The following is a 19,669-nucleotide window of genomic DNA, read 5'->3' on the forward strand; positions in this document are numbered from 1 at the left end:
TGGCCTGAGGATAGCCCCGAGGCTCTGAGCTAGGAGCCTTTCCTGCCCCAGGAATGGGCTGCCTCTATGGCAACCACTCCAGGTTGACTTACCATGTTTCTTTGCCACCTGTGCATGCCAGACCGTGGCATGCCAGACCTCCAATCTGAAGCTGGGCAGCACACAGCCCCTGGTACAGAGCAAACTATCTCTGAAATCTTTCAAACTTTCACAAACAGGTTCTGTCTCCTGGCTCTACAAGGCCTGCAGGTACACATGGGGGACAGGCCACATTTGGCAGCTGGCATGCAGCCTCAGGGTCACTGCCACTCACAGCCAGGGCCCTAGGAATATGCCGATTCTGCCAGGGAAGGACCCTGGACAGGACCCTCCTCCTGGACTGCCTGGTCATGGTGTTGGCTGGGCCTGGCAGGAAGAGGTAATGGCTTGCCAGGACAGGTGGTGGGCAGAGGATGTGGACCACCAGGATGGGTAGCATGAAGAAGATGTCATCTGCGAGGAGGTGTGGGACGAGGCACACCGGGTGTCCAAGGCACAGCTTCTGACCCTGGAGTGCAAGGGAGTGGAGGCACTGCAGGAGCATAATGCTATCCTAGCCCAGGCAGTGGAAGCCATGGACAATGACCACTGGGTGCTGGACACCATTCTGGCCCTGGCAGTCACCTTCATGCTGCCTGCTGCCCAGCCCCTGATCCTACTCCCACCTGCCCCCTGGCAGCCACCAGGCCCCCACCTGCACCTGGGAGAAGTCCTGCACCACCTCCAGCAGCCAGGAAATCCTTGCCTAGCCCCTGCCCTGGCTCTGGCACCACCCAGCCCCCCTACCTGGGCTCAGGTTCTCTGCTCGCCCTGGCTCCATGTGGGCACAGAGCTGAAGCTGCCTGCAGTGGAGCCAAGACCACATGTTGCTCCTGATGAACCTGGACACTGGCTGCAAGAGAGGGAGTTGCCCACACAGTGGACCACCCACATTGCCCTGGGTGAGTCCCTTGCCCACCGCATTTGTCACAGCATGTGCACCTACAGGTGAGCAGCCAGAGTGCTGGCTATCTGTCTCTGGCCTCTGCTCCCTAATCGCCCCCACCCCACAGCTCCCACAGGCAGTGGTGCAGGTGGGCTAGTGTGGGGAGTGCTAGAGGAGTTGGGTGGCCAACACCTCCCACATCCCATGCCCTGGCCCTGCTGGTGGGTGCACAGTTCTCTTGGGACCTCTGTGTGAGGGGGATGCTGCTGCCCCCACAGGTGGTGCTCCCATTGCCAGGTGTCCACCACGCATTACATCCTCCCCACCTGGGTCTCATGGAAGAGCTCATCCCAGGCCTCACATATGTTATGTAGCACTCAGGCTGTGATGATGAGCCAAGGGAGGTTGTCGTTGGTGAACCCACGGCAGATGGTGTAGATCCACTTGGATCCACCCATCCTAGCTGCTCCACTGGAGGGTGCCAGTGTCCCTTGAGGCACCAGAAGACGCAATACACCATGACACAGGTCCGGCCCAGGCGGTGGCTGAAGAGAGCCTGAAAGGGGTCCAGCTGGCTGGTGTAGGTCTGCATGAGCCAGGGCAGGAGCTGGCAGGCAGGGTCCCTGATGAGCAGTGGTGCCCAGTGGCAGGTCTGGCACATCTGGCATGAAGTACCCACTCTCTACCAGGCCTGGCAGGCCAAAGTTCCAGAAGACATCATGGGTGCTACCCACCCAGCCTTCACTCATGTGCATGAAGGTGCTTCGGTGGTCCATGACGTCCTGGAGCACCATGGAGTGAAAGCCCCTTTTGCTGTAGTAAGGGCAGTCTCCACGGGGCAGGCTGGTGATGGGGATGTGAGTCCCATCCAGGGTCCTGATGCACTACAGGAATCCCAGGGCCACCACTGCCAGGGGGTCACACATGCTGAGCACAGTGTCCCCCAGCATGTTTTGGAGGGCACCACATGTCTCCAGGATGGCCTCTCTGGTAGTGGCTTATATGCTGCAGACTAGTGGATGTGGTCAGCTTGAGCAGGGCAAGGACCAGGAGGGTGTCAGCAGGGAGGGGTGGCCACCTGCTAGTGTGCTGCCATTCCAGGTGGGGCTGGAGCTGCTCCAGGAGGTCCCAGACGACAGCCCAAGTCAGATGGTGTGGAGGTGGCAGGTGTACAGCAGCGGTCCTGGGATGGTGCACAGTGGGCAGGTAGGTGATCACTTTGTGTGGGAGAGCTGGGAGGAGTGAGACAGATGTGGGTCAAGCAGTGATCAGTGCAGTGGGCCAGCAGGGCCAGCACAGCAGCTATCAGGCGCATGGGGCACCAGTCATTGCTGTTAGGGATGGGCTGGAGCAGCCATGGTATGAGGAGGCACAGGTGGTAAGGAGAGTGTTGTCATGTGCTGTCTCTGCACAGGGCATGCTGCTCCTGGCCAGGGAAGTGGCTGGCCAGATAGCAATGAGCAGGGCTGGCTTTTGAAGAGGGCTGCCAGCTGCTGGCAGCTTTAGCTGGAGCTCCCCACAGTGGCAGCATGGGCCCATTGCAGGTCTCTAGGAAGTGGGAGCAGATTGGCAATAAATCTGCTCCCACTTCCCTGCACATGTAGATGCATTCCTGACACATATACTCGCAAGTAATTTACTTGCAAGTGAACTGGTACTGCATCAAATACACATGTAGCTGCTCCCAGAGATTTGTTTGTGTCTCACTTTCCTGACTGGAAAAATTTAGTGTTTAGAATCAACTGTCCAGCATGAATAAATGAAAAACACTGATCTGAAAATACGCTGCAATATTTTCTCAATTTGCTGGTTTTAATAGATATCCCTGCCAGTAAGCGCATTCACTAGTGTACTCAGAAATTAATACAGTAGAAGCATGGATGTACCAATGAAAATTGTTTACAGCTGTTTTGGATAAGTTTGTTCAGCCCAGTTTGTTATATCTGCACTGATAAATCCCTTCACCTTGCATCGCTCTCTCCTTAAGGTTGTATTGGATAGCCCTAGTAGATAAGGCATTGTTGTAGTGACTGCTGTACAAATGTTGGACTAAATTGCAAAAAGTTACTTCTGTTTTTCCTGACTAACCATATCCTTGGGAAGAATGTGCAGGGCTGTTGAAAGGAAAATTTGCCTGGATGAGAGAGATGGCAGAGCAAAAGCAGACTCATTAAAATTAGGCTGTTTCAGCCATATAAATTTGTTTGTTTAAAAGTATCATTTAAGCACAGCACACTATACAGCTCATCAAGGTATTAGTCATGCTTAGAAAACTCATACTGTAAAGTATTACTTAATATTTGTGTCCATTACACAGAGCTCTTGTTAATTTTCTCAAACAAAATCACCACTCCTCAATATAGTGTTATGCTTTTATTGCCTCTTGACATTGAAGTTAATTCAAATAACACTTTGGGCAAAGTCCAGCAAGTGCCTGCATACAACATCCTAGGTTTGAGTCAGATTTACTTTTGGTAATAGTCCTCAGACTGGACAAGTGTTATGCTTTGAAGGTGTCACTTTTAAGATCTATAAAATATAACACCTAAAATAAATTGTTAGTCACTGAACATAGTAAAAATGTATTCTGTATAAGACTTAATGATTCTGTTAGAGAATTCAGTGCAATTGAGAAATTAGGAATATGAAGTTTGTTGTTCAAATACTACTATATTGTTCTAGAATATCGTTCTAATACATTACAACTCTGTGAGGTTACTGCTAAAATGGGGTATATGATTTGCATTGAATTAATATTTGTACTTATAATTTAGAATCATGGAATCATAGAAAATTAGGGTTGGAAAGGACTGCAGGAGGTCATCTAGTCCAACCCCCTGCTCAAAGCAGAACCATCCCCAACTATATCATTCCAGCCAAGACTTTGTCTAGTCAGGTCTTAAAAACCAGGGGTGTGTGAAGGGGGCCGTATTCAATTCAGATTCAGCCCGATTCAGTGATTTAATTAGTTGATTCAGATTACTGTCCCGATTCAATTCAGCTGAATTCTGGAAGCACTTCTGGTTCACCTCGGGGAGCTCTGCAGAGCACATGGGGGACCCCCCCCCCCCACGCTTTCATAGGACGCTCAAAATTGGGCACAATACTCCAGATGTGGCCTCACCAATGACAAATAGAATGCCTTGATCTGCTGGCAATGCTCCTACTAATGCATCCCAGTGTGTTGTTAGTCTTTTTGGCAACAAGGGAACACTGTTGGCTCATATTCAGCTTATTCTCTGCTTTAATCCTCAGGTCATTTTCTGCTTAGCCATTCAGTCCCCAGCCAGTACCATTGCATGAGATTTTTATGTCCTAGGTGCAGGACTTTGCACTTGTCCTTATTAAATCTCATGAAATTTCTTTCGGTCCAATTCTCCAATTTGTTGAGGTCTCTCTGAATCTTAGCCCTATCCTACAGCATATCTATTACAGCCCTCAGCTTGGTGTCATCTTCACACTTGCAAGGGTGCACTCCATCGTATCATCTAGGGTACTGATGAAGATATTGAACAAAACCAATCACAGGACCCCGAGGCATTCCACTTGATATTGGCTGCCAACTAGACATCAAGCCATTCATTACTACCCTTTGAGCCTAATGATCTAGCTACTTTTCTATCTCCCTTACAGTGCATTCATCCAACCAACGTATACTTCCTTAGCTTTCCTGCAAGAACGTTGTGGGAGTCTGTATCAAAAGCCTTGCTAAAGTCATGGTATATCGTGTCCACAGCTTCCCCTGCATCCACAGAGCTACTCTGTAGATAGAAGGCAATCAGGTTGGTGAGACATGATAGAAGGCAATCTGGTTGATCAGGCATGACTTTCCCTTGGTGAATTCATGCTGACTGTTCCTAATCACCTTCTTCTCCATGTGCTTAGAAGTCAATTCCTTAAGAATCTTCTCCATGATTTTTCCAGGGACTGAGGTGAGGCTGATTGGTCTGTAGTTTCCCAGATCCTCCTAAATTCCTTTCTTACATATGGGCACTATATTTGCCCTTTTCCAATCATCTAGGATCTCCCTCGATCACCGTGAGTTTTCAAAGATAATGGTCAGGGGGTCTGCAATCACATCAGCCAACTCCCTCAGCACCCTTGGGTGCATTGTGTCCAGCCCCGTGGATTTTTACACATCCAGCTTTTCCAAACAGTCCCTAATCTGTTCTTTTATCATTGTTGGGTGCTTGCCTCCTTCCCAAACTGTTGCCAGGTGCAGTAGTCCAGGAGTTGACCTTGCCTGTGAAGACTGAGGTAAAAAAGGCATCGAGTACTGTAGCCTTTACCACATGACCTGTCACTAGGTTCTCTCCCCCATTTAGTAAGGGACCCAAAATTTCCCTGATATTCCTCTTGTTGACATACTTGTAGGAACCCTTCTTGTTACCTTTCACCTCTTTTGCTAGCTCCAAGTCCAGTTGCACTTTGGCCGTCCTGATTTCATCCCTGCATGCCCAAGCAACACTCTTATACTTCTCCTTAGTCATTTTTCCAAGCTTCTACTTCTTCTAAGCTTCCTTTTTGTGTTTTAGATAACTGTTTCTCAAAACCATGGGTCACGACCCAAAAGTGGGTCACGACAAGAATATATGAAAGGGTCCCAGACAAACTTTAAAAATTGATTCTCCTTTAAAGGACAAAAATGTTGGAAACCTGTGGCTTTTCTCTTGCAGACTGTCAGAGTTCCAGTCTGCAAGGGACTGCTTTGGCACCCCCTTCCCTCACACCCACTCCCCCCTACCCCACATACCTATCCCCTACCCCACACGTTGGGGGGTGAGGGTCAGTGGGTCAGGAGTGAGAGGCACTGTGTTGGGACTGGCCATCAATGTTTATAAATGTGCCCTTGTACAAAAAAGTTTGAGAATCACTGTTTTAGATGACTCAAGAATTCCTTGCTAAGCCAAGCTGGTCTTCTGTCATACTTGCTCATCTTTCAGGATGGTTCATTCCTGTACCATCAGTAAGGTTTCTTTAAAATACAACCAGCTCCTCTGGACTCTTTTCTCCCTCAGACTAGCCTCCCAGGGGATCCTGCCCATCAGTTCTCTGCATACAATAATTTGTTGTGAAGTAGTGCCTAGGACCTCAGGCATTAGTTAAGACTGCATTTGTGCTAGGCGCTGGATAAACAGAATATAGGTGGAGATCCCTGGCCCCAAATATATACTATATTCAGTGTATTCACAACTCTTTTAAAGCTCTTATGTTTATGATTTGTTTTTGCAAACCCTGGTCTCCATCTCATTTGTAGCAAAATATCACATTTCAAATACCATTCTCTTCATTAGATGTAGAACATATGGTTGGTGTCTTTCTTTGATTGAATGAGTATAATCCTTTTAATTATGTTTCTGATGAGACTAAGACATTCAAGTTTGCTTTTTCATTCTTGTTATTGAATACCTATTTGAATTTCATGCTCTGAATATGCCTAAAATTCAACTCATGTTTTAAAAATGTTTATGGAAAACACATACACAAGATAGGAGAAGAACAGAACCATGCAAACTTTTCAAACTCTGAGAGAATATTTGCAGAAGTTCTTTTAAAGTGTTTGTTAAATTGTATTTACCTAGTGTGTATGGAACAGTGGATCTAATACTTAGATATGCATTACAGAAATAAACTGAATATAGATATATTTTGTATTTTAAAACTCATTTTTGAACAGAGTGACTTAATTTTTCTTCTTGCAAAAGAAAAGAGTTAAAATTCATAAAACAGCATAGTAGAGGCTAATTCATGGAACTCACCTTATGTCTTCTTACTAGTTCTACTTAGGGGCTTTTTGGTGCAGAGCAAAAGAACCCTATGGTGACATCCAGACAAGTGCAGTCATAAGACACATCTGCAATGCCACATAGTGCACAATAAGCCATTCTCCATGCTGCAAAGGAGTAGTGCAGGGCGGGGGAGAGGGCTTACCCCTAGATATCCCACACACAAAAAAAGAGTGAAGTGGTGCACGTAGGGACAGCATGTGCTGCTCAAAACTGGAGCCTGGCTGATCTCCACTTCCGCAGTCCAGGACCTCAGGTAAGGCTGCTGGAGTGATCCCAGTGCTGGCCACAGCCCCCCGTACCCTACAGGGGGTAACCTGCTGTGTTATTCCTGGGGACAACTAGCTGTGGTATAAGGTGCTTGTTGTCCCCAGGGAACCAAACATCCATGCTCGTGTGGACATGGCCTATAAATGTAACTTTCACAGTCTATTCTCACTTTGTGATGTGATCCTAGAGAAAAGTCAATCATACATACATATTTGCTCTATCAGTTACTGTTATCAGCAATCCAGCTGTGTTTTATTTTCACAAATTTTGCAAGAATTAAGCTGTTATGGACCTAATAATCTATGCAATGAAATCAGAACCTTAGTTCATACAGTGAATGGTGAATACTGACAGACTGTTTTATTAAACATGAATAAAATCATGCTGTATTTGCTTTATAGTATCACATGATGCTTTGCAATCATCTGGGAGTCTTGGATGTCTGTGGGTTTGGATATCATGGTATGATATAGCTATGAAATTTTCAGGTGAAGTTATCCATTTGTATTGACAAACAAAACTTAACATACGTGTTGACAGTTCTTACTATAAAGACCCTGACATAGTTGTATTTGCTATTAATTAAGGCTCTCTATGTGATAAGATTTTGGGGCTGAGAGTCCTAAGTCAAGTAAGGGTAGGCACTTTATAAAGATGCAACAAGAAGCACATTTGGACTAGCAGAATACAGGTTAGAGGTGCCCTTTATAGACTAACTGAATCAGAGATGCATAAACTTTCATGAACAAGAGCTCTCTTCCTCAGATGTTATGAAAACACATGCACAGATCAGGCTATCAAATAAAGAGAGAGATTTAAATACAAAAGATGGAAAGGAAGGAGGTGGGGGAGAATAGGTGTGGGCAATACTGATGGAGGCAGAGAAGTAATAAATCCATAGGGACAAAGGGATAAAGAAGCTAATCCAGATAATGGGATAAAATTCTGTAGTCCCTCTTTATACTTAAAAAAATCCAGCCCATGGATGATTTATTGTTCTGCAATTTTGTATTCAATTTATTTTTTAAAGTTTTGCCATTTAAAAACAGCTACATTGAGTTAACAGCATATCACTACTGGAACAAATAATATGGATTATAATATCCAAAATTCATTCACCTGCAACCTTTCTGACATCATATGCCATCACCTGCTTATAGTGCCCCTCTGCTATCTAAATTCGACAGACAGGTCAATATCCATGTGTAAGAATCAGGGGACACCAATCAGACATAAAGTCTGAAAACAGACAAAAGCCTGTGGCAGAATATTTCAACCTTCATGGACATTCCATGTATATCTTTGCCCCTGTGCATTTATTACTTGTTTGCCTCTCTCATCGCTGCCCTCCTCCCTTCTCTGTCATTTTTATTTACATCACCCTTTATCTGATAGCCTGCTCCGTATGGGTGCATCCAGACAAGCATGCACATGTGTTACCCTGGGGACAAATGGCAGCAGCACACAGCTGTGGGGTAGGAGAGGCTCTGACTATGGTACGAGAGGCAGGAGCCAGCACTTGGGCTGGCTTTAGCAGCCCTACCTGGGGTCTTGGGCGCCTCTGGAGGCTGCAGCTTGGCCAGCAGCTGGAACACAGCTCTGGCCAGCCAGGCTCTTGTTTCGGCAGCACATGCTGCCACCATATGCACCACCCTGCTTTTTTTAAGTGCAGGGTTTTTTGATACCAGGATTACCTAGTGTCAAAAAAACCCCATGCTGTTAATTTGTAGCTCAGGGAACACCTGCATGTGTGTCACATGTGGTGAGTACATGCAGGCGTTCCTCATCAGGATCTACCCTTTATATCCTTTCATAGTTTCTGAAGAACTGAATTCCTTCTAACAAAAACACATGCTTCTCTGATGCAGTTAGCCATTAAGGTGCATGTATACCCTGCCTTCCACCTGACTTCAGACTAACATGACAAACTACCCCCATCTTCTGGACTGCCATGTTGCAGTGCAACGCAGCAATATTTTTGCTTACAAAATAAACAGTACAATAGTGGCACATTCCACATAGCAGGGGCAGGCAATTATTTTGGACAGAGGGCCACTTACTGAGTTTTGGCAAACCATTGAGTGCCGCCTGATGGGCAGCCCAGGGCAGATTAGTATTAATTTTCTAAATTTTTTAGAGGCCCTGTGGGCCGGATAGAATGGCCTGGCAGGCCGCATCCGGCCCCTGAGCCACATTTTGCCCACTCCTGCCACATCGCAACATGAACAAACAATCCCAATCAGCCTTGCTCACAGAAGTGGAACCACAACTTAAAAACTAGGACCTTTCTTATATCAATAAGCACAATAACTTAATCCCAGTTTCCTGAATAATATTAGTCACCAAGATTTTCACTGTGCTTGTTTTCAAGCAAGACAGTTACTCCACTCAGTGAAACTATATGGTGTCCCACAACTATGCTCAAAGCATCCTTTATAAATTACCAGTTGCCCTGTTACTGTCCTCTAAAGTGAAAGAACAATCTGCAGTATAAAGCAGACTAAACTCTACTCATTCCCAAACTGTCACTAAGAGTGACAGTTTTTGCTTCCCCTTTAACTTTGCAAGTCTGCTCTGCATCACATCTAAGTTTCCTGTCCAATTAAAGATTTAAGTTTCCAGGGCTGGCTTTTACTCCTTGAAACCAGACTACCAGAGTTTGGTAACATTAAGGGAAAATAGGTGCTATGCTATGTATTTTTGTTCAGGGAACCTGCATTTGGGACTCAGTGAAATGAGACATTTCCTTATGTTTCTTGAAGTTTCTTCATAATTTCCAGGGGCAGTTTGCTTCATTAGTACAAGAGTAGAAGGAACAGAAGAGAAGAAAAGCAGAATGGAACAAAAATCTAGATTTCTGCTTCTTGTTAATTCTGTTTTCAGGTGCCTTCCTTATCCCTTACATCCTTTTCCTAATCATTGCTGGAATGCCCTTGTTCTATATGGAATTAGCACTGGGCCAGTACAACCGGGAAGGGGCTGCTACCGTATGGAAAATTTGTCCACTTTTCAAAGGTAAGTGCTAATACTCTGCCTGGTTTGAATAATGTGGTATCGCTTTCCCTGTTTTAAATAAAATTATATCTGATGGTTTATTTCTTAACCCTGTAATATTAGAAGCAGCAGAAAATGTTTATCTAGGTTATATTGTAACCCTGACCCAGAAGTGGCTGTAGAGTGACAAGCAGCAGGGGTGAAGAGTCTAGTTCAGTCTCCATGCTCACTGATGTCTTTGGCATCTTTGCTAAATCTTCCATCAAGGATACCAATTAATGCCACTGGTGGTGCCTTTTGTTTTCAGTTATGTGAATGTCCATTCATATTTGTCTTTGAGGTTTTCTTTTTGAGGTTTTAAAAACGAGTTAGTTTTATAGAAACAGAACTGGACTGGAACTCAGAAGACCTAGAATCTATCACTGGAGTGCTAGGCAAAGTCAAGCAAGCTGTCTGTCCACTCTGCGCTTCCTTTTTTTTCCTCATTTGTAGATAATGATACTTTATAAAGTTGGGATTTACAGATGAAAACCATTAAATATAAGTTGTTGTTATTATTTCATGTGGTTAATGAATACTGTCTGTTGGCACAATGGATACTCGCCAATGGCATGGAGTAAATGACTAAATTTTTCTCTTTCCCTTATTATGTTGTCTACTGGGTACAAGTTAAAACTAACTAATTAACTACCACACCAGTACTGCATATTACTTATCCATCCAATAGGTGGCTCTGTGTGTGCGCATTAGGTGATTAGCTCAGGTGTTTTTGGAAGGAAAATGGAAGAAATAATATATGATCAATGAAAAATATTACTATTTCTTAGACCTACTAAAGAACTATTACTAGCTGGGAATGATTTAAAAGTGCTGCACTGGTTTGGATCAAGCCTTCTAGGTAGGATAACTTCTACAATTTAGAGCTGTGTGAAATTGCTTAAAAACCCGTCTGCAAACTTAACATTCGGACCACATTTGATTCACAATGTGTGAAGAACTTCATAGTGGCAGTCATTGCATGGTTGACCCACAGCTTGGTTATGCGTTACACTGAGCTAATGTCAATCTTTTTTTGGTTGAAATCCTCTATTTTTCCTTTTTATGGAGTTAGCATTCCAAACCAGGAAAACATTCTGTCATTTTAACTAGTTACATTCTGAATGCAATTTCAGTTGCATCCAAAACTCAGAATGATATTAGAGACATGCAGGGTTCAGCTACATGTGTGCTTTACTGTGGAGTTGACTAATTAGCTCCACAATAAAGTGTCACCTTCTATACATGCGCCTCTATTAAGGCGTAGTAAATTAATTAATTCTGCTGTACAGTAGTACTGTCCGGGTCAAGTACTATCCGATGGCAGGGTTATTTAGTGTAACACAATGCACGTGTAGATGGTAACTGGGGCTGGCTGGGGCATGAGGGTGCTCCAGTGCAGGGGCTGCCTGCTGGCTATCCCCACACTGTAGCACCCTCATGCCCTAGCCAGCCTCTCCGTAACATATTTTGCTGGTGGGGAACAGCACTAGGATGGAAAGCTGAGTCCCTGGACCCTGTGTCAGCTGGAGCTGCTCTGCCCAGGCTGAATATGCTGTGGTCTTGGGCACACACGTAAATACTGAGCCCCGGAACAATAAACTCTGGCCTGAACTGCACCAGAGTTTATTGCTAAGTGCTAATTGCACATGTAGATGCACCTACAGAGCAGCACAGACAGGATCCCATAACAAAATGTGAGCTCAACATTTTTTTAAACAAAACAATTTATATAATCCCATTACCAAACCCATAAGCCATACAATTACCCAAGAATCTGGACATCCCGACACAAACAAACACCCACTAACTAATGGTTTTTGAATGCATTGGGAATTTTGCTAGATCCAGGATTACAAAACTAGGCTCAAAACTGCAAAGAATCTGATTCAAATATCTGTGAACACAATAGTAGGCTTTTGATTTCAAGCCTCGAAAAGAAAAGGAGAAAAGAAAACATTTTTCATTTCAGTCTTGCTAACATTCTAGCTGCATTTATTAAGCTGAGATTTTCAAGCCTGCCTACATGCACATTAGTATTGATTGTTATTGGGCATGTCTACACATGCCCCCCATGGTGCAGTTGTTGCTGCTCTATCACTTAATACTTGCTTTACTCTGTCCCAGAGGTGCACAGTGCTTTTTAGCAGCTACGTCACCACAACAATGCTCTATAGTGAGGTAGCTTGTCACTATGATGATGTAGCATTGGCACCATGGTTTGTGCCCACGGATGCTACATCGCTGTAGTGTGTTGTTACAGTGACATAGCATCATCTGTAGATGCACCCACTGAAAATAATGAGAAACACTGTATTATGTTTAAGTCCCACCAGTGTCATAAACTGGGTAGAATTAGCAGAGTTTCAAATTAAAGCTTCTGATAAGATACATGAATGCCTTTTATAGCTAAGTCCTCACAGGTCTTTAGATATGACTCTGGGTTAACTCAAATCCTTCACTGAAATGAAAAGACTCCAGCCTACCCTCAAAGTTATAACAATTACCTAAGTGAAAAATACCATGCTGCTAATTTTAGCTGTGAATATTATTGTAAATTTAGTACTGTAACTACAGTTGAGCTTTCTTATAATGCATGTGATTAAAATACATCTTGTAACCTTTAGAAAACAGTCCATTTGCATCACTAGATTTTTCAGGGTTTATTTTAGCAGTGTGGGTGGGATAAAGTTTAAATAAATACATGTCTGGATCCAGAAACAAGGGAGCCAATTCATTTTTGGACCAACTGTCTTAATATCAATGGAGTGGCACCAGGGATGGGTTTTGCACCACTGCCTTTGGATTTCCACATTAAATGTAAATCATTATCACTTCTGAATGGTGGAACATCTAGTTAATCTTTTAAAAAAAAAATCCCATTTCAAAATGGTATGCAATATTCATGGAGGATGACCACATATTCTAACATATGCCTTCTTGGGGAATCTTCTGTTACATACATTCCTGGTGGTTTATGTGCAGGAATCAGTAAGCATCAGCCTTCAATGATGTAACAATGCAATCTTCTATACACAGTTCTGACAATGACCTTCTACTCTGAACTGCTGTTAGTAGTGGGGCCATCCATTAAAAATGTCTGACTGAGAAATGTCAGCTTTCATGAACTTGAACAACCCTCCCCAGTATGTCTAAGGGAAAGCCAGCTCTCCAAGACACAATGGGAAATGCTCAAGGTAGAATTCATCCTTGGCTGGAAGACCATACATGAATTTTGGCTAGGGATAGAAATTACACGTCAGTCAGTATAAGTAATCAGAAACTAGTTCAAATCTGTAACACAACAGAAGTTCAGTGCACATAAACTGCTTTCAAAGTGCCCCATTTGGCTTAAGGTAAACCTGGATAGATGTTGTATCAGACTTAACTGATTTAGCTTAAATTAGTTTATTGAATGTCTGTCCCAGATCCCCTCCAGATTCAAGTTAACTCACAGTCCCCCAACATCCCAGGGTACTTTGCACCTTCCCCACAAACACCCAGGGAGGGTGAGTTAGCCATGGCCCAAGCAGTCTGCTTCAGCTGAGCAGGGAGGCATGCTCTAGTGCCCCAGGCTTCTGACCTGGGCCACTGCAGGCATGTGGCTGCATTTCCAGAATCAGAACTGAATGTCTGCTCACCTGCTTGTTGGGTCAATCTATGCAGCTTAGACTAACTTACAAAGGTTGAAGCAATTCAGTCTCTGGTTTTTTGTCTATCTGTATTTAGCCATACTGTGTAGCTCTGTTGAAAAAAGGAAGTGGCATAAGGTAAAATTTGTCCTGAGGCTGATATTCATGATGACTCAGAGTCAGCTAAATGCTCTTAAATCACTTAAATCCTTCATTGGAACTACAGGCCATGTGTTGACGAAACAAGAGGCATGTATGTATGACACTTTAAAGCAGGCTAAATGCTTTTGCACCACTTTAATGGTGTCAGTGTTTGCATACCTCAGCATCATATTGTGCATTAATTCCAGCTGCTATAGGACATTCGGTAGCGTAATGTACCTCAAATGACTTGGGGTGCAGCACACTAAAAATCATAGTTTCATAGTAGCTAGGGTCAGGAGGGACCTGAACAGATCATCTAGCCTGACCCCCTGCCACAGGCAGGAATGAATGCTGGGTTCACAAGACCCCCAGACAGGTGATCATCTAACCTCTTTTTGAATTTAGCCAAGGTAGAGGCGAGGACCACTTCCCTAGGAAGTTGGAAAGAGATTCTGGCCACACTAACTATAAAATATTGCCTCCTGATCTCTAACCCTATCTTTAAACCTATTCTCCATCAGCTTATTACCATTGTTCCTCATCACCCCAGGTGGTGCTGGGGAGAATAGGGCTCTTCCTATTTTCTTATGATTTCCCCTGATGAGTTTGTAGGCAGCTACCAGGTCCCCACTCAGCCTCCTCTTGCTGAGGCTGAACAGGTTCAAGTCCCTCAGTCTCTCTTCATAGGGCCTGTCCTACTGCACTCTCACCAAACTGGTGGCCCTCCTCTGAACTCTCTCCAGGCTGGCCACATCCTTTTTAAAGTGCAGCACCCAGTATTGGATGCAGTATTCCAATTGCAGCCTAACCAATGTTGCATAGAGCAGGAGTATCACCTCTCTAGACCGGCTTGAGATGCATCTTTGGATGCAAGACAAGGTGTGGCTGGCCTTGCTGGTTGCGGTCTGGCATTGGCGGCTCATATTCATCTTGGAGTCAATAATGACTCCAAGTTCCCTTTCCGCCTCTGTGCTTTCAAGAGGGGAACTCCCCAGCTTGTATGTATGCTGTGGATTCCTTCTCCCAAGGTGCAGCACCCTGCATTTGTCTATGTTGAACCCCATCCTATTCTCATCTGCCCACTTTTGTAGTCTGTCTAACTCTAGTTGCAGCCTGTCTTTCCCTTCAAGTGCCTCACCTCGCCCCACATCTTAGTGTCATCAGCAAACTTGAACAATGTGCTTTCAACCTCCTCGTCCAAGTTGCTGATGAAGATGTTAAACAGTGTGGGCCCGAGGACTGAGCCCTGGGGGGGCCCCACTGCTTACATCTCACCAGGTTGAGTATGACCCATCTAAACTCCTTCAAGGAGTTTTAGTTTGCTGCCCCTACAGCCCAGCAAAGCACTGGGCTCCATGCAGCTCCACGGCTCTGCAGAAAGCCCTGCAGGCAGCTGGGCAGCAGCCCAGGAAAACAGCCTCTGTCTAAGAAAAGCAGTGAACCTGATCCTTTTTTTTTCTTTCCCCCCCTGGAGCCTGCCTTAGCTGCATGGGGGCCCGGTGCTTCCCACCACAGCTGTGGTGCCCCCCAGAACCGCCCAAGCCAGGACCATGGGTGCGTACCACCTGGGGGGAGGCTGCTGCTGCCACAGAGGGAAGCACCAGCTCCCTGACACAGCCCAGGGACTGCTCCACCCACTGGCAGCTCGCCCTCCCCTTCCTGCCGGAGAGGCAGGTAAGGTGTGTGCACGACATGGGAGTTTAATCAGCCCTAAATTGAAGCAGTGTTTTTTTAAAACCCACTGCTTCAATTTTAGGCCCCCGTTTCATCTACACATGCCCACAGTCACCATGCCCCTTCCAGGTTCATGACTGAATTGCATTGCCTTGGTGATAGAAGCCCATGTTGTGAATGACAATGGGGATGAGCCAGGAGAGGTATTGAAGCTTATGGGATGCTGGTTGGCAGGGACCGTAACCATTGGTGCAGCCCATAGATAAAAACAGCAGCCCATTATAGGGTCAAAGGATCTTGAACTTTCCGTGTCCAAATAATATAGCTTTATGCAGGTGAACTGAATTTCACTCTTACCACACAGTTTCTGGTCATCTGCACTAGTTAAAATTTCCCCTAGGAATACAGAACATGGACTGTACCAGCATTGAATTGTAGTGTTTTATCCTTGAATTGCATAATTTATGTTTTCTGGTGAACACAATCAGTTTTCCTAAACACCAGTCAGTCTCATGAGATCATTAGTTTAACTATCATTTTTTGTGGCCATCAGCTGTATGTATAACCCTTTTATAGCTCTTACTGAGGGGAAAAGGAAGATAATCTAAAATTAATTTGCAAATTAACCATGGTTTAGCTATTAAGGAATACTTCTGGGGGGTATTGTTGTATATGTAATGCAATGTATAATCAAGTTTTTCTTTGTCTTTAGGTGTGGGGTATGCAGTGATACTCATAGCTCTTTACGTGGGTTTCTACTACAACGTTATCATAGCTTGGTCTCTGTATTATCTGTTTTCATCATTCACATTTGAACTTCCCTGGACGAAATGTGGCAACAGCTGGAATAGCCCAAACTGTACAGATCCCAAACTCTTCAACGCCTCGGTGCTTGGCAATGGTACCAAGTACTCCAAGTACAAACTCACTCCTGCTGCTGAATTTTATGAGTAAGTGTTGATTTGTCATTTTTCTTGCTTACAAACTCCAGATTAGTTCAATGGTTTGTTCTTTTGTCCAAGAATGCCTCTCCAGGGAGGTAGCATGAGTCAGTCAACAGGCCTAAATAGTAGGAGTCAGAAACCCAGGTTTAATACCTGGCAGCCATGCCACTGATCTTCTGTATAATATTAAGTTAGTCAGTTATCTCTCTGTAGCTCACCTTCTCTAGCTGAGACAAAAAACCCCCACCGTTAAGCAATAGAGATTCAGAGCAACTATTAAGTCAATCTTTCTTTCACGTGCAGCTTTTCATTATGCACAGACAATCTTAAAACAGTAGCATTTATATCATGACTGAAAACATGACTAAAATTAATTTGCAGATTAGTTAATTAACATGCACAATAGAGCTTACTGAATTATTTGAAACCTAGGATTTCATTTACTCAGCTGTAACTTCTTGTTCTGCTTGCCTGATTTCTTGGAGGAAGTCTGTTTCTTTTGCTTTTCTTTTGCTGCTTCAAAGTTTAGAATGAGGAGAGGGCAGCAGTTGAAAAACATAAGACTGATCCTGCTCCCATTTAAATGAAAGGTCTTTCTGCTGCTTATCAGGCGTCACCTGCACTTTAAGAGTCTTCAAAATAAAAAGAGTTTAGGGTAGGCATTAGACCCATTACACATGGGCTTAAAGTACAAAACAAAAGTTTCTGGGATCACTGGACTTTATATGAAAGATTAGTTTTAGGATTATTTGAGCTTGGGTAAGAGGAGCTTGGGTAAGAGGAAAGGGAACACTTGCTGGGCATTAGGCTAATCAATTGCTGAACTGGTCCTTCTGCTTTGAATTTGTAGCCAGGCCAATGTATCAGTATCAGCAAGGTCTTCTGTTGGACCACTGAGACACTGGTTTTATAACAGGCAGCCTAGCACATTCCACAGTATACTGAACAGGGACATTGTAGGTCTGTGGTTGTCTGACATGTTAGCAGCTCTTTTTTCTTCTCAGCAGTTGGTAATTTGAAAGGTCAGAACCAACGGGCAGAAAGACAGTTTTGCTAAACTTAGAGTTTTGAAAGAGATTAATGAGTAGCTGTGAATTTCTAGGAATTGAATCCAATGCTGAGTAATGCCAGCCAGGAACTCAGCTGTCTTCCTAAAGAGAAAAAATACAATGTCTTGGTGGACTGATAGCAAGAAAGGGATCAGTCATCACAATAAATTGCAGTTTGTAGGCAGTGGAAGAACATGATCTTGAAGTGAACTGGGAGGAGGTTTTTGAACCAAGGACTAATGCTTCACACTGATAATCACACCACTACAAACATTAACATTAATGTCATTTCAGAAAAGTTTTCTTTTTACAGCTGGTTTGTGTTTTTAGTCTTTTTAGCATAACATACCATAAGTGCACACTAAGGAATATATGGTTGAAAATGGTCTCCTAAACTATATGTTAGAGAGAGACATTAAAAAAGCCTGCGCCTGAAATGATTCAGTCTTTGCAAGTTCGTCTAAACTGCAGAGAGTGAACTGGTTTGCAAGTGCATAGACATTCAGCACATGCCTGCAGTGGCTCAAGCCAGAAACCCAGGGGTGCTAGAGCAGCCCTCCCTTCCACAGGGAAGTTGAGCTGAAAGAGGTGGGAGTGTCTAGGCCCTAGCAGGCCCATCCCAGCAGCTCCCTGACAGCTGGGAGCAATCTGAGTACACAGGGCTGCCTGGCCCCAGAGGGGAACTCTTCCTTCACCACCACAGGGCCAGGATGGGGGGGTCCAGTTCAATGCTGGGGGGGCTCTTCTCCCTTTTCCTTCCCCCCCACAGAGGAGTGAAAAGGGGGGCTCTGTGAGGCTGCTTGGCACCAGAGAGGGGACTCTTCCCCCTGCTTCTCCCCCATTACTGCGGGGTGGGGTGAGAGGGGCTCTATGGGATGCTGCCCAGCCCCAGAGGGGGACTCTTCCCCCTCCTCCTCCCCCCAGAGGGGCAGTGAGAGCACAGAGCTCAGCTGGTCAGCATATGGGAGTGGGGGGTTATAGGGACCCCCCTATCCCCCCCATGGTGTGCAGCAGCAGCAGGTGGGGAGCCAGTGCTGTGCGGGGGGAAGAGAGTGGAGTCTGCCTCATCTCTGCAGCTTTGCTCCCAGAGCCTGAGCCTGAAGCTCCAGTCCTCGCAGCAGGGGAAGCCCTGCACTAGAGCCAGCTGCTTACCCTTCTCCCTGCTGTGGAGGGAGCCTCACCCCCTGCTTTCTCGCAGAGTCCACCGCCCCTCTGAGTGCAGAGTTGCAGGCACTGGGCAGCATCTGGGCAGGGCAGGGCAGTATTGCATGGAGCCCCTCCCCCCAACTCTGCCATGGCAGGGGGGAAAGGGAGAAGGAGGAAGACTCCCCATCCAGTGTCTCATAGAGTCCCCCTCCCCAACCTGGGAGGAGGAAGAGGGGGAAGAGTTCCCCCCCAGCACAGAACAGAGCCCCACCTCCCAACCCTGTGGGACAACTGAAGGGGGCAGGAAGAAGGGTTAATTCCTCCTTCCGTCCCCTCTCTGCAGCTGGGGTCTGCCAGCTCCAGAGTCTATGGCTGCAGCCCTCTTCCCTTTGCTCCCTGGCAGACCAGCTGACCCTGACTGCAGTGGGGCAAGACAAGAAGGAGGGAAGAATTAACTTCCTCCCTGCTCACTTTGCCTTAACAGGACCATGCCTGCTGGTGTTTCTGCTATGGCCAGGCCCTGCTCCAGCTAGAGAGCAGAGGGGCAGGTTTAGCCCTGTGGGTGAAGCAGAGACTCCAGCCCAGTCCAGACAGCATGCCGGGATGCTAGGGGTGTCTGGTTTATCTTAAACCAGCAAGGGATCTGGAACAGATATTGCATAAACCAGTTTCATAGTTTCATAGTTTCTAGGGTCAGAAGGGACCTGAGCAAATCATCTAGTCCGACCCCCTGCCATGGCAGGAAAGAGTACTGGGGTCAAACGACCCCAGCAAGATGTTCATCTAACCTCCTCTTAAACACCCCCAGTGTAGGAGCCTGCACCACTTCTCTTGGAAGTTGGTTCCAGATCCTAGCCGCCCTGACCGTGAAGTAGCGCCTCCTGATATCTAGCCTAAATCTACCCTCTGCCAGCTTGTGACCGTTATTCCTGGTCACTCCTGGCGGTGGTCAGGGGAACAGGGACTCCCCCAATGCCTGCTGATCCCCCCTGACTAGTTTATAACAGGCCACAAGATCCCCCCTCGGCCT

At 45.5% G+C, this 19,669-nt stretch overlaps 1 protein-coding gene across 1 annotated transcript in view; it reads left to right on the forward strand.

Annotated features, from left to right (window-relative positions):
* Nucleotides 1-19,669, forward strand: part of SLC6A2 (solute carrier family 6 member 2) — a 124,551-nt gene that overhangs the window by 22,433 nt on the left and 82,449 nt on the right. Inside the window, exons 2-3 of the mRNA XM_090063038.1 lie at nucleotides 9,904-10,035; nucleotides 16,213-16,450. Of these exons, the coding sequence (XP_089919164.1) occupies nucleotides 9,904-10,035; nucleotides 16,213-16,450 (370 nt within the window). The remainder of the gene's footprint in view (nucleotides 1-9,903; nucleotides 10,036-16,212; nucleotides 16,451-19,669) is intronic.

Source organism: Crocodylus siamensis, chromosome 9 (assembly GCF_052110815.1).
Source record: "Crocodylus siamensis isolate JL-2025a chromosome 9, ASM5211081v1, whole genome shotgun sequence".
Lineage (NCBI taxonomy): Eukaryota > Metazoa > Chordata > Crocodylia > Crocodylidae > Crocodylus > Crocodylus siamensis.